The 16,354-nt window shown below is 31.4% G+C and overlaps 1 protein-coding gene across 2 annotated transcripts; it reads right to left on the reverse strand.

The window, feature by feature from the left end:
* Window positions 1-820: 820 nt before the first annotated feature.
* On the reverse strand, window positions 821-5,066 carry LOC123885518 (protein Brevis radix-like 2). Of its 2 annotated transcripts, none has more exons than XM_045934801.1 (6): window positions 4,688-5,066; window positions 4,104-4,249; window positions 3,388-3,761; window positions 2,334-2,469; window positions 1,389-1,786; window positions 821-1,294 (listed from the first exon to the last, which is right to left on the reverse strand). In XM_045934801.1, exons 2-6 carry the CDS (start codon window positions 4,221-4,223, stop codon window positions 1,216-1,218), a joined length of 1,107 nt encoding a protein of 368 aa, XP_045790757.1. In that variant the 5' UTR covers window positions 4,224-4,249; window positions 4,688-5,066; the 3' UTR covers window positions 821-1,215. The 2 variants fall into 2 exon arrangements, with proteins under 2 accessions (XP_045790757.1, XP_045790756.1); XM_045934800.1 differs by having other exon boundaries at window positions 4,104-4,298; window positions 4,688-5,039.
* Between the last annotated feature and the right edge of the window lie 11,288 nt (window positions 5,067-16,354).

A 16,354-nucleotide genomic window follows, 5' to 3' on the forward strand; every position in this document is an offset into this window, starting at 1 on the left:
CAGACCGCTTAAGGTCGGGTAGCCCATTTTAAATTTGTGTTGTTTTGATTCAATTACTTAGATGTCTTGAATTATAGCTAATAGAAATTATTCTAAAGTTTAAGATAAAAAATAAAATATATTCTAAAGTCTAACTAAAGTATGTTTGTAAATACTTTGCTACATCAAGAAGTCTTGAATAATGTCAAATTAAGAGAAAAAGTTGAACATTTTTTTAAATTAACTTTATAATTTTTTTCAGAAAAAGGGCTCTGATAATTTAAAATATGGCCGCGAAATTCTACTAGAAATCAAACTCTTTCTTTCAAATAATTCGTCTTAGAATAATCTCATTAACCACTTTAACAAAGCAACACTAAAATTTGGTTGAATATGCAGCATTCACTAATTTGATAAAATATCATTTTGTATACATAATTTTCTTTATTTTAGATTTTAAAATATATTTAAATTTAGAATTAAAAAAAAATCACAAATCAAAGATTGATGATGGAAATACATACAATAAAACACATAGTACAGTACATTATAAAAAAAAACTAAAAAAGTGTAACAAAGCACATACATTTTGCATTGTTCAAGACAATTATGCCTACATTGATAGAAATAGTTTAACAAATATTCTATATGTTTGTAACCCAAAAAAAAAAAAATCTAGATAATATTATAAGTTTAATGAAAAATTGAATATTAACAAAGATTCACAATCTCACTTACTTTCTAACATCTGTTAAATTTATAGCCTTTAACTCATCACAAAACTCTGTTATTTATTTTCGAATGCTTTGACATAAACTGAAGAGATCATTTTTGTTCAGAGTTTTTCAGTCTTCTGCACCAAGTTTCCAGTGTAAACATTGTAACAGAACCAAACATGTTATCTCACATGGAATAGTTCAAAATTCAAACAAAATAGAAAATATTTGACAACTACATCAAGACATTGACAAGTTTAACTATAATAACTAAAATTGCACTATCATAGTTTAATTAATATTAATAATAATTAATATTAATAATTAATATTTCCCAACATCTGCATTTCTCCACAGCTACACTGAACTCCAAAGTTGAAAGTTGTAGTCACTTAAAAATTATCCACGGAAAAAGAAAGAAACTGATTCTAAGAATGCACAGCAATGTAAAGCTTTCACATTGTCCTCTCTCCTGTTAGCCTGCTGAAGTAGTTATCTGTGTATAGGTTCGTTACTATAGTCACAAGTATTGCTCCTGTATCCTCGCACGGTTTTCTTCCCACCACAATCTCGCATGCATTTCTCCAAACTTCTCTCGGCTGCGTAAAAGTATACACAGAAAATTTTGAATTTGAATTACACAGATGTTTATTTGAAAAGTCTTTATTTTACATGTCAACGATTTCGGCATACCTGAAGCGGACGCGCCTAAGTTCTCGGGTTCCACCTGGTAGTGATCTGATAGTGATGTATACTCCTGGTTCATCCTGTTCAACCCACTCGGTTTCCATATCACTGGCATTGCTGATTGAGAGCTCACCCGAGTGATCTTCTTCATCTCCCGATGAACTCGTCCTTACAGAAGCATCAATGGATGATCTTTCAGTCTTTGAGACACCGATGTCAGAAAGATTGGATTTTGATGCCAGACGGCTTGTTTCATAGAAAGGCTGAGGTTGCATAAAGTGATGATCCAGTGAATCCGATGAGGAGTAGCCCATTCCCATTTGGTGGTGAATATGACGAGGCAGACGCTCTTTGCTAAGAGGAGGCGTGACAGGGCTGTCCCTTGAAGATTCAATCTTTGAACTCTGAAACAAGAAAATCAAAGTTACCTAAACACCGACTAAATATTCTAAATAAGCTGCTCATGTAAATACAAAAAAAGTAAAAATCCACCAAGTAGTAGTTGGTAAGGTCCCACATTAATGATTGACTTATTTGAGATTTTCTACAGACATAAGCATTTGTGAGGTTGTTTGGAAGAACTTATGAAAACAGCATGACATGCCCATGAGCTATTTTCAGCTTATTTTTGTGAGCTCTCTAGGATAACTTGTGAAAACTGTTTAACTTTATTATACATTTTTTATAGAAATAGTTTATACATAAGCACTTAACCTACATTTATGCTATAAGTGCTTAACTAAGTTGTTTATCCAAACACAGACTAAATAAGAATTCGATCCTTAAACACATCCCACTCGTTTAAGAGGTAGGTTTCAATTTCAAATATCTCAAGTTCAAACTTCAAGTACGAGTTACTTAAGATAACATGCAATGCATCCTACATGCAATGGTTTTTGGAATAGAAGTACAATCATAGAATTATTAACATTACAAAAAGTGTGTTCTCACCTCATCTTCAGATCTGGGTGGGGTTGGGAGAGGAACTGTTTGTTGATTGAACCTTTGAACATTGTATAACTCCATAACCTTGTCATAGTTCTCTGCCCACCATCTCTGAGCTTGCCATTTATTAAACATTTCGCGACTGATAAAAAAACATAAAACAATTCATTTAATCATCAATTAGATAAAAAACAAAGAACTTGACATAACACTCAAGTAAATTAATTAGACTAATGAAATGAAATTATTCAATATCAATAAAGCAGAATTCTATATTCATAAACTATTAATGCTTGACTAGAAAGGCATTTTTTACATTTCTCACTTATTGTATAATTCTTGATTTTTAGTTTTCTTTTCTATTCAAATTTGCTTGCATTTCATAAAATAAATTTACTCTAGCTCAGAAACAAGCCTAGCATTTTTCTTTGCATAGCTTCCTTTCCTTTTTACTTTCTTTTTTGTCTCTTCTTTTTTCCTTTTCCTTTATCTTTTGTGAGCTGAGAGGAGGGAAGGCATTTGAATCATTAAGCTAGGAGATAAAAATTCTTTTTGCTTTTGTCCCACTCTACTACCACAAGTGAAGCATGTGTTACTGACAATGAAACAAAGCAGTGGTTCTCCTAAGAGGCACAATACAAACAAGATAGATCATGCCAATCTAGAATCTGTACAGCCTTTCAAAAGCATGTGATCTATGAAGCACCAACACACACATGTACACCAGACATGACACGGGCACACAACGGTTAATAATTTGAAAAAATGGAAGTACTTGAATGTAATTACATGTGTCGGACACCGAACACACCGTCAATCTGAAGTGTTGCATTACATGGCAAGTGATGACTCTTAAACAAACATGTAATTAAGTGCCAAATCAAAGAAAAACAAGAGAAAGTTTAAAACCACAAAGGGACAAAGTTACACTAGTTAAAAAGTTAACTATCTCTACCACATAACAAAGCATGTGATATGCAACAACTCCAACAAATCAAAAACATTGTGCAATTTCCAAAACACAAAAAAAAAAAAGAAAAAGAGAAGGGAAGGGAAGTACCTGAACCGTATCCTCTTTAGATCATTCCCACCTTGGGGCAGTGAAACAAAAGTAATAAGCACACCAGGCTCAACTTGTGCAACCCATTCCTTAGGTTCATCCTCTTCTTCCATGAACACAACTGACTCAGTACGTCCACTCACCGATGTTGGTGTTCCTTCTCCACTCGAAATCCCTTTGAGTCGAGCTTCCATTTCCTTCCCCCACATTCTCGGTGTAGAACTCGCACTCCCGGTTCTTCGGTATGCACAGTTGAACCTTGCTGATTCTGATCCCATATCAGAATCAGCATACTTTTTGTTCTTGTTGGAAGATCCTGAACAAGGCTTACAATTCTTATAGGCTCCAGAAGCCTTCACTGCCATGTCCTTGATCTGAAAAGAAGAAAAACACACACATCTTTGTCACCAAAATCACCTCTTGAGAAAAAAACAAAAACATAAAATCAAGAAAGACAAAAATTGGTTCTTTTAATTTAATTACATAAATGGTCACTACATTTTACTCCTCCTACATAAAACCAGCAAGACATGTACTTTTGCATAACTAACAAATTTCATGTATGTTAGCAAAATAACAGAACTTCCATTTTTCTTACTTAGCATCCAAATATAAAAAAGATTACATAATTGAAGAAATGGGTTATTGGCAAAATTTAAGACAAGTTTTGTCAGAAGAAATAACATGCGTTTACTATACTATGGTTGGAAATTTACCTGAGAAGTGAGAGCTTTAATGGCTTGTTTGGTGCTAGGTGTTTGCACAGCTTCATCCTCTTCTTGATGAGGAAGAGATCCATTATTAAGATTCTTAGAACAAGCTATGCAAGTCAACATTTCTGATTCAAATCACACTTGATTTTCTAAATGTCAAAAACAGAACCAAGTTACAACAATTCCAACAAACCAAACCTATTTATACCAAAGAATGAAACTTTTTAGCAATAAAACAAATATAAGATCTGGGGTCAACTCAATTAACTCCAATACACACAACAATTAAATAAATAAAAAAGCAAAAACTTCATTGAATCAATGTGTTGCTTATAAGGTAAAACAATGGACCCTATGAAGAATGATGCCAAAAATCAACACACCCACAAGAGAGAAAGTTAGGAATTGATGTGAAAGATCTATAAGATCAAAATGCATAAAAAAATGATATATTTTTATATATATGTTGGAGTGAATTGGACTCTTTCTCTCTCTGAGTCAGAGGAGAAAAAAACTAAAACATAAAATGAGTGAGACATTAGAACAAACACAAGGAATGCAAGAAAACAATAAGAAAAAAAGAGTACCCTTTGGTTTCTTTTCAGTGTTACTCCTGAAGGGTCATTGAGATTTGGAGTGTGTAGGTAGGTGGCTGTATCTATCTGTATATGTATAGGTTCACAACGTGTGAGAGGTAGTGAGGATTGGCGTGATGGCTTGGTCCCCTATGTGTCAATTCTATGTGTAACTACTTGTGATATTGTTTGTTGTGTGAGAAACTGTGTATATATAGTGAGAGAGAGAGAGAGAGAGAGAGAGAGAGAGAGAGAGAGAGAGAGAGAGAGAGAGAGATTGTGTGTGTAAAAAGTGTGCATGCGCCACCCTATTCTCTCTCTCTAGAAATGAAAGGAGGAAAAGTGAAAAATGGGAATGTAGCGGCGTGAAGTTATGTGCTTTGTTTGGCACAACATTAAAGGAAGAATTCCTGCAAGTATAGCAGACTATTGATCTACTTGATCACGATGTTTTAAAAATCGGACCGGATCAGATTTATATTTAATGAGTTGAATCAAGAATTGTTTAGTCGGTTGATTGGTTATCTCTAGGGTTGGGAATAGGTCAGGCGGCCTACAGGTGTCTTCGGCCTGTGTAAGTCTGGTCTGACCTGTTTATTAAAAATGTCAGACTTAGGCTTTGAAAAAAAGTCTATTTACATAAGTAGGTTAGACTCATGCTTCTAAAAAAGTCTACAAAGTCTGATAGGTCGGCCTGTTTATATTTAATTATTATTATTTATATAATATTATTATTTTATTTGCCAAAGAAAAAATATATTATTATTTAATCATATTTGTTATTTTATTAACTTTTAATTATTGTGCTAATCATTTTATTAATTTTTTCTTGATGTTGAAAAAATTATAAAAATTTAAATGTGAAATAGGTTTTTAAGGCATGTTTAGCCTATTTAAAAAAACTATATAGAAACATTTATGTAACACGAGCTTTTAAATAGGCTACAAGGCCAGACCAGCTTTAAAAAGGCTCAGGCCAGACCAAAATAAATAACATTTGATAAGCCGTAGGCCAGGCTCAGGCCTGAAGAAAAATCGTAGGCCAGACTCAAGCCTATCAAGGCCTGGCCTGGCCTGGTCCCAACCCTAGTTATCTCAGATGAATTATGAAGTTTGTTTGATTCGCTTGGAGGGAGTATGTTTTGAAAATCGAATTGAATTGGTTGGTTCGATGAGTTTAGCTGATAACTGATCAGTTCATTGTTTGATTGTATCACATATGTTTGAATCAGATTGAATCAAGGTTAAATCGAGTTGAATTTATTTTTGAAACGGCGAATAAAATTACACTTGGTTTGCCTTTTATTTTACTTAATCATATGATTGATGAACTTTAAATAAAAGGCAAATTATTTGAAAAATTTGAATTCAAGTCTAAGCTAGAACAATTCTTAACTAAAATTTATTATATTTTTTTTTTTACTTTAATTTTACCATCCATTTAATTTAGTTCGAAGTCAGTTCTGTCATCAAGAGATTCTAGACTTTCAATCTCCTTCCAATCGTAGTTGCGAGAATCAAACTGTAATCATCCTTATCAAGTTCAGCACATGAACCAACTAACGATGTTAAAATTTACTTAATTTTAGATGGTGGCTAAATTTTAAATTAGCATATCTCTTTAGGTGAAAGAAGTCATTTTTATTTTCTAATTTTTTTTAAACCAAAGGTATCCTCTGCGTACAACTGCAGAGTCTAATACCCTCAAGGTAACTGAGATACATTTAAGTTGTTGACCTCTCCCAACAAATGTTTCTTCATACGCATCGGTCGGGGATCGAACTCAGGACCAAATGGTTAAGGGTCCCAAGTATCTACCACTTGTTTCACACTATATTGGTTTTATTTTCTAATTTTAATGATCCATTATGTTGGCTTAAATAATGAATGCAGAAATTGTACGTACAGTATGGTTTTTAAGATTTGAGAATCTCAAATTATCTTCTCTTTAGTGATTTTCTTTTAAACCAGATTATTTGTTTCCTTTCTTTGACAGCCGCGTTATTTCTTTTCTTAAAACTCTTGATATATTTGAATTTTGTGACAGATACTGATTTAATTAGAGTGGGGTGCATGACTTAAAAAGGATAGGTAGGTTGCATTACTTAAAAGATAGGTAGGTTTCAACAAAGTATGGTGGACAATTTTTTTACATGCATTTACTTAGACACTGTTTGGTAAGTCCAATAAGCTAGCTTATAGCTTATTGAACTAGCTTATAAGCTTGTTTGAAAAAAATGTGAAGTGTTTGGTAACGAGTTTCTCTAACTAGCTTATAGCGTTTTCTGATATGCTATTTCAAGTAGCGTATCAGCTTATAGCTTATAGCTTTTTCATTATATTCCATATTTACCCTCCTTAATTTTATTTATTTATTTTTTAAAAATTATAATAACTACCCACTAACACTTACAAAAAAAAAAAACTACCGACTAACCATGTATTTTTATGTCATTTTGTACTTACAACAGCTAAATTTGCCAAACACTTTAATTTCATTCTACTAGTTTTTCAGCTATAAGCTACCAGCCATCAGCTATCAGCTATAAGCTAGCTTTTCAGCTATAAGCTAGCTTATCAGCTATCAGCTAGCTTATAGCTTATTTTTACCAAACAGAGCCTTACTTTGCGGATGAATTTTAAACTACTAGGATTTTCTTCCCTATGAACCAAAGAGTTAAAAGCCGGATAACAAAAATAAAACGGTAAAGTTGTTTTGTGGGTATAGTTTAATTGGTGAAGATTGATATCGCATTTATATGGAGGGTTAAGATCGAATTTGAGATCTCCCAAATTTACAGTCATTAGGAATAATTGACCTCCCATTTTAAAAACACTCATAGTTTTATTTGGTTTGGAGACGAAATTACAATAATCATTAGACTAACACACACACAAGTAAATATTAAAGAGTCACACACATAATTAGAGGAGTCAAGATTTGAACCATAATCACGATATCCAACCTAGTAATTTTGGTAATTTTGTCAATTAACGTATGATTTATGGATAGATACTCTAGTTTCTAGTTGTTTACATAAAATAATTTTGACGGAGAGAAATGTAAATCTATATAAATTCTGTGAATTTTAAGGTTTAGTCTTTTTTTTTATTTTATTTTGGACTGGGGTGTCTTTCACATACGCTAAAATAAAATTATGATAGTTCCGTTTTTCTAGAAAATGAATTTGGGACAAAATTTATGTCCTTATTTTTTTTCTTAGCTACAACTGAACAAAAAAAGAACAGAAAATGCTTATAAACAGGGAGAAGGAGGCAACGATGGTTTTTCTAATAAGAGGCTGGTGGTTGAAACTTGAACCGATTTTCCCTGCAACTTCTGATTCTTAGACAAATAGGTGAGACTGATTAGTTGTTTGTGAGAAAATTAAGGAAAAAGAAATAAACTAAATTACTCTATTACCCATTCAATTAAGTAACTTTTAAAAAACATTTGGGTTTTTTTTTATAAATAAAACATTTGGGTTTGTCCAAACATAAAAGGGGCAAATTGCTAATATAGACCTTCTAAATTTTGAGATATATATATATATATATATATATATATATATATATATATATATATATATATATATATATATATATATATATATATATATATATATATATGATGAGTAGAAATATTTTTTTATTTACCAGCGGTGATTGACCCTGAACTTGGTAGGGATGACCACAGTTTGATTCCCTGCAACTGCGATCGGGAGAAGGCTGAAACCACTTGATGTCAGAACTGACCCTCGAAACAAATTCAACTAGCGGTGAAAGCTAAAAAAAAAATATTTTTTTATTTTGATAAAATGAGTAGAAATACTTAAAAATGACAAATCTTATCTACATGCTATGCTAGTACGATAAAATATGACACAATAGTCATAGTATGCGTTTGGTTTTGCGGTGTACAGAATTGATTTTGACAGAATTGAGTTTGACATAATTGATTTTAATAGAATTGAGTTTGATAGAATTGATTTATGTTTGGATATATTCATACAAAAGTGAGTTGAACAAAGAATTTGAGTGTAAAAATCAATTCTAGAATGAGAAGCTACAATTTCTAGCTTCAAGTAGAATCCATTCTGGAGGCAGAATCAATTCTACTTTTGAGGAACCAAACAAGTCAGAATCCATTCTACATGTCCAGAATCAATTCTGGCTACTCCAGAATTGAAACCAAACATACACATAAATGATGTAAAATTAGTAAGTTTTCAAAAGTTCCTTAAACTTGAGATTACTTTGACAGCACCTAGTTGACCTGACAGAGAGACAGTTTATTAGCAAAGGCATAACAACTCAACTCAGTGCATCATTTGCGTAAGCTGACTGAGCTTAGGCAGCAAAACCAAGTAACTTGTGCAAAAGATGTATGATATTTTATATGAGAATGTTAACTTGTGCCTTTAAGGCACATGTTAACATTCTCATATAAGGGTCTTGTTAACATGTGCCCTTAGGGCACATGTTAAGATATATAAAAATAGAAATTTAACATTTAATGATACAAGAAATTTATCTTAATTTATTTTAAAGTTATAGTCAAAAACAAAATGTTAATTTATATATATTTATTATTAATCAAAAAAATACTTGATACACGTTACTTATTTTATTCATGGTCAATATAGCCTATTTACTTTTGAATAGCACGGTTACAACTCTAATTAGTTTGGATTTTTCGGTTATGCTCTTTATTCCTGGTTAATAGCTTTAAAACATTTTAATTGGAAAGAGATGAAAGGATATGACAATGTAGATATACATATTCTTATATATATATGTGGGTGAGTAGAAACAAGAAGGAAGAAAGAAATGAGTGAATTATAGTATAAACTAAGTTTCTATGAGCATTCAAAAGTAGTTGTATGAGATCTTGTTAATTCACGTGCAGTGCTAGCAAGAAGTGACTATTGTATCCTGGAGGGTATTAGCTATGAGACCAACTATACCGGATAATTTACCTGTGATGACGAAATACTCTTAAGCCTAGTGCATTTGCACGCCTCAGTCAATTCCGACAAGTTTTTCTTCTTCTTCTTCTGTATTTTATTTTATTATGTTATGAATTTTATTTTTATGATGTATCATATTTATTTATACCAATGTTTATTTGATTTATATTAATGAAATAATTCTATGTCTAATATTTTTCCAACAAAAGAAACTCCAATATTGAAGGTTAGTGTTGTCCAGAGTAGAATCAAGAATCAAGAAACTCCAATATTGTGTTGAGGAATTAACCAAAAACAAAGAACATAGAAGAATGAGAAAGGATAATGAAGAATGAATAATCTGAGAGAAAAATGACTTCTTGAAAACTAAGCAGAAAATTAAATAAATGAAAAATAAATTCTTATCGTATTGAGTTATTCACAAATGAGAGATTACAACTGTTTATATTCATAAAAAATGTCATGTAACTGACTTACCAAACTATGCCAGCTGTAACCACTAACTAACCGCTAACTATTAACTAACAAAACAGAAACGTGTATCAGAACCAAGAAGAAGGTTCAGAGCCTATACCGACTTCAGACTTCAGAGTCAGAACTTGTACTAGCTTTAGTTGCTTTACAGTTTCAGAGGATGAACATGTTCTGAGTTTGAATTACAAAACCAATATATTGAAGGTTTGTGTAAAAGAAACTCCAATATTAAAGGTAAGTGTAGGGAACATATATAACTTGTAGAAGAATCAAGAATCACTGTAGCAAATAGGTCAAGTCGATCAATAGATGGTGACTATGATCTGAGACTGGATTTTGAGGTTATAGTTTATAAACTCATATGATTAAAAAAGCTATAAGCTACTTGAGGTTATAGTTTTGAGTTATAGTCCATAACTTGTTGTTTATTTTTCAAACGCTATAAGCTACTTGAAATCGCGTTTGAAAAATAAGCTATAAACTAGTAAAATAAACTATAAATTCATTTTAAAAATCGTTTACCAAACATGTCTTTTTTAATCATATAAACTTATAAGCAATAAACTCAAAATCTGATTTTTATCAAACAGAGTCTATAAGTTCATCAACTATCTATTATTTTTTACCGAATTAGAGCGATAAATATTATAGAGGTTAGAGAATTGTATCATTTCATACAAAAAACAAGACTTGTTTCGTTATATATGTATCCTCTTAGCATTGTAGCCGTTGATTATTACTATATTTTATAATTTGAGCAAAAAGAATATCAAAACATGTAGAGTCATTTGGTACCATCTAGTCCCTTGACGTTTTTGTTCACAATGGAGCCGAGCATCAAACCTAGAACCTCTAGCATGTTATCCAAATCCCTTATTACTAGATCCAACCTAGTGAATTATATAGTAACTTGACGTTGATTAAGCATCAATGCGTCAACACCTCACTTTCGTTCATTTCTTTTATTGTCCAAACATCTTATAACCTTCTTTGCTGCCAAAAACTTTCTTTTTATCACACCAAACCTAGTGAGTTATCTAGTAACTTGACGTTGATCAAGCATCAACGCGTCAACGCCTCACTTTCGTTCATTTCTTTCATTGTCCAAACATCTTATAACCTTATTCCAAAAACTTCCTTATCTAGGTTTCTTCTTCTATTTCGTTTCATGCACAATTTTTAGTCAATTCTAACCGTTGCCACAAATTACTTAGTTACTTTATCACTTATCATTAACCCTTTAATAGGATCACATTAGTGTAATATTTGAATATACTACTCTATATCATTTAATAATATTAGTCCTTGTGAGCAGTGCTGGAGGCAGAAAAATTATAGTGCTGAGCTTGGACAAAAATATTCGGTTATGGCTTAAATTCACCCCTAAAAACTAAGTTTTAAACAAAACATCACAGTTTTGTTTTAAACTAACCACTAAAAATCTCATTTTTACTCGAAACTAATCCTAAAAATACTACAACTTTTGGCCAGAGCCCGTGCAATTGCTCAGGCTTACTGAGTCTTGGCTCCACCCATGCCGTGAGCAATGAGCATAACTCTATTGATAAGGACATCACATTTTAATTATATGCACAAATCGGAGTTCGGACTTCAAACACTTCCCTTATTCCTTTGTATGGAGAGGAGATCGGATACTTTTGGCTATAGTTTATCTTTGTTTTGTGGGTGTAGCACTATTTTTTGTTTTAATCCATTAATCAATATAAAATTGCCACTCAAAATAAAAAATATAATATATAGTTTATATTAAACGATTTATTTTTTATTGACAAAATATATTAATAAAATGAAGGTAACAAGAGAATACATTACAAAAAGTACTCAAAAAGCCAAAGCTAAAACTATTATTACCTAAATTTAAGAAATTATATTTGTCAAGAATAAAAATTAATTTTGCAAAAACAAAATCATTTTTTTTATAAGGTCAAAAACAAAATCCTTAATAGAGGAACTCATCAGTCACTTAAAAAATCACAGTTTTGTCTTAAACTAACCACTAAAAATCTCATTTTTACTCTAAACGAAATCCTTAATAGGGGAACTCATTAGTCGCTTAAAATATACGAGGAGTACTATAATATTGAATACTTTAATATTATTTGGAGATATAATCATATCATATGTACCCTTTTTGCCAAAAAGACACTGATGATGGGGTTACTTGGTATATATATACAGCTAAATCTTCATTAACTTTTTCTTGCTTATTTTCTTCATTAACCTTTATCATCTCATCAATAACAAAAGTGATAAAGTCATGTATATGAAAAGTTTTGTTATTACACGCTTGAATTTTGGCAATGATGATGAGAAAAAGAAAAAACCAAACCCTTTAACTGCTTATTAAAGAGCTGAATGAAAAGAACCATAAACAATGTAATTAATTACCAAAAATCTTTGTTAGGGCAAACTTGGCTTTGTCTCAATCAACACTAGAAAATTCTAAGGATGACTTAACAATTGAGGTGGATGAGATAGAGAATAAAAAGGGATAAGGAGATTAGATAGTAAATAAAAAGTTTTGTTATTATACACACGCTTGAATTTTGGCGATTGCTACTTAGAAATGTGATGAGAAAAAACTTCGTAATTTCCAAAAATCTTTCGTTATGGCAAACTTTGGCTTTGCCTCAATCAAAACTAGAGAATTGCCGTTCCTTTAACGTAAAAATTCCAATTCAATATTATTAAAAAACGCATGCTTGATTAAAAAAAAATTATACTTCCGGACATAATATATGCAACCTAAGAGTGATGCGACCTAATTAAGAGTGATGGAGAGTTGAAGACGGAGTCTCAGAGACATTGATTAATAGCTCTAAAGAGGGTAATAGTTGTTCAAGGTTTTAGGGTCAGAAAATTGTGTACCTAAACCTAAACGATAGTAATTTAAGCTTTATAGTAAGATGAGTATGATTTTATTAGGATCCAAAATTCTAGCTTGGACAACTATTTAGTATTTAGGTAGACAAACTGTGATGAGATTCGAATCTACATCCCTTAGAGCACCATTATCGGTGCTTTTTGAATGAAAAGGAACAACTTTTGTCAGGAGCGTATGGATAATCCAAATAAATCCAACGTTGCTACAGTGCGCTTCATTGTTTTGTTTGCCAACGGTCTTAATCTGACACATGGTATATGCAACGGCTATATTCCATATATTTTAAAAAATTTGAATCATTTTTGGTATAAATAGATATCTCACTTCATTATTTTTTTTCATTCACATCTAGTCTTAACTATTTATTCTATCTCTTTTAAATTATTTGTATCATGTATTGTGTTATTTAATATATTTTTATATGTTTTTAATTTTACTTTGTTTCAAATTCATCAAAGAATTTTAATTCAAATACATTTTTATATATTATTGTAAAATATAAATGAGTAAAACATGTGGGACCCAATGGGACCCATTTAAGAGTTTTTGATGAGTTGTATGAATATTTGAGAAATGTGATTGAGTTGCTTAAATAATTGAAAAGTGTAAAATAATATAAAGAATGAAATATGACCCACTTAAAGAACTCATATTGAGTTTTGGGATAATGGTGCTCTTATAGGATTGGCTTGTTTCAATGTGTCTTTAAGGCGTATTTATATTATGGTCTATTTAGAAGCTAGTGACTTGAGATGATCTGATTCGTTGATGGATTGAAAATTATTCCATCTAGAACAATGATATATGTGCTTCAAATTGGAGCAAAAAATTATTGGAATTATAATTAGTTTCTTTTCAATAATTTTGCCCAGTTAAGAGACGAATAAAGTGAAATACACCGTTTCTTTTATAGTAGAATACTCCTTTTGTTGTTTCTTAGGCTATGTTTGGATTGATGGTACATAACGGAATGGAGCGGAATGGAATAAGATAGAATGGAGCGGAACGGGATGGAATGGAGCATAAAATGTATTCCATTGTTTGGACATTTTGTATTCCATCCCATACACCCCAAATTGGAGGGGAAGAAAAATAAGAGAAAATGATGGAATGGGATGGAATCCATACCATCACATACCACTCCATTCCATTCATTTTTAAAGAATCCAAACAATGGAACTTCACTTCATACCACCACATACCACTCCATTCCATCTCATACCACCAATCCAAACAAAGCCTTAAAGAAGCAAAAGAATGCTCTTTTTGTTAAGACCAAAAAAAGAAGAAAAACAAAATAACACTCTTTTTGTTTCTTTTGTTTTTTTTTTATTTCACCACCAGTTTAATCTGGTTCGGACGTCAGTTCTAGCAGCAAGTAGTTTCAGCCTCCTCCCAATCGCAGTTGCGGGGGATCGAATCACCCTACAAAGTTCAACGTCAATCACCACTGAACGAACTAACGATTTGTTGTTTCTTTCCATATACAAATGTTAACACCTTACACGAGTAGAGATCGGCAACCGCAAGATTCTACATTTCAAAACTTAAAGGGAGAATTTCTTACTTCTTAAGGAATTGATATACGAAATTTTGGTTTTCTTTTCAAAATATATAGTTGGTTAGCGATTCTTATATCTAAAGAAAAAGTTTGGTTCATGATTATGGAATTTCAAACACTTTTTTTTAGAAAAGATAAAGTAATACATATCATTTTAACAATTAAAATGCTCACCTAAATGGTAATATGATGCTAACTTTCAAATGTGAGTAGTTAAATCTCACGTAAATTATGAATTGGCAAAATATTAGATATATAAGAGATAAATGTCTTATATATCTAATCACTTAAAATTTTAAGTGGAGATGTGACGTCACACACACTCCTCCGAATTCCCAACATCCGATGATAAAATAGTTAGAGACAGATATATAGAACGATTAAACTATTTAACAAAGACTAAAAATGATCATAAATTAGTACTCACTATGTCTTACAAATATATAGAGAGAAAAATAGAATTTAGAAATGCAAGAGCTATTTTAAATATATTAGAGAGAATAAATGAAAGAGATAGTAGAAAATAATTAGATAGTTTGTACTTGAGATAATATGGTTGCATATTGTTGAATATACAAGAGAGGTGATTCATGAAATAATTTACTAAAGTTTTTTGTGGAGATGTGACGTCTTCTCTTGTGGTCTTGAAGCATTTGACTCGTTGATTCTTCCAAGCTCTTCCAGACTCGTTTGATTTCAAGTATAAGTCGTTAAGTCTCACATGATTATGAATGGCTAAAATGTTTCAGTACCACAAGAGAGGGAGATCGACACCACATCTCCACCTAAAATCTTAAGGCATTATGTATATGAGTTGCCTTATATATATTCAAAATTATTCTCATTCATAGTCAATGTAAGACTTAACCACACTCACACTTGAAACCCAACAATCTCCCTTTGAGTGTGAGTTATAGTTGATCCAATACTAGCATCATTTCTGCTCCCCCGAACACCAAGCCGAACCACAAACTCTGATATCACTTATTGGAGAGTTCGAGGAAATGCTGGGAGAAATAATAGATCAAATTCTTAATTAAGGCATTAGTTTACGTGAATCACGTATCTTATATATTTAATATTAATTTTACTTATTCATAATTAATGTGAGACTTTAACACTCAAGCTTGAAATCCAATTTAGCTCGGGTGGCTATAATATGACTAGTGTTTAGCAATATAGAGCTTCAATAGAATAACATAAAATTCTATAAAAAATAAAAATGAAAGTTACATAAAATATATATAACAATCTTAAAATGAAAAAATAATCCTAATATCTTAAGTCATCTGGTACTCTCACATATTTAAGTGATATGGCTTAATGCTCTACTCCTTTTTAAAGAAACAAACAAATTGTTGTATAATATGTAAAAAATTAGGGTGCTTCTATGGTGAGGTCACAAAATTGGCCTTTTTGATGAGGTCAATTGAATTGCCCAATAGAATTTTAAGTGATGCCACATCAGCTCTACATTGTAATGAAGGTACATGATAAGACTTTTTAATGAAAGTTTTACTTATTGCACATCACCCCTTCTTTTAGTTAAAATTATTTTAATAATTAAAACTTATTTTATTTAGATTTAAATCATATAACTAATATCCAACTTTTAATTTGTCTTTTTAAAGTACAAATTTTCTCATTATTTGTGTTCTTCATTCTTCATGTATTCATCATTCACCATCCAGATCCTCCATTTTCATTGAACAACAACAACCTTAACATTAAATTTTCTGAAATTACTACCACTATTCTAGATCTGAGAT

The sequence above is a fragment of the Trifolium pratense genome, linkage group LG5 (genome assembly GCF_020283565.1).
Source record: "Trifolium pratense cultivar HEN17-A07 linkage group LG5, ARS_RC_1.1, whole genome shotgun sequence".
In the NCBI taxonomy this organism is placed as follows: domain Eukaryota; kingdom Viridiplantae; phylum Streptophyta; class Magnoliopsida; order Fabales; family Fabaceae; genus Trifolium; species Trifolium pratense.

Bases quoted from the DNA above. Each gene is read 5' to 3' on its own strand.
- LOC123885518 (XM_045934801.1), bottom strand. From the start codon at position 4,223: ATGTTGACTTGCATAGCTTGTTCTAAGAATCTTAATAATGGATCTCTT. The intron at 3,762-4,103 runs GTAAATTTCCAA...TCTTCTTTTCAG, and splicing joins TTAAAGCTCTCACTTCTCAG to ATCAAGGACATGGCAGTGAA. The intron at 1,295-1,388 runs GTATGCCGAAAT...ACTTTTACGCAG, and splicing joins CTTAGGCGCGTCCGCTTCAG to CCGAGAGAAGTTTGGAGAAA.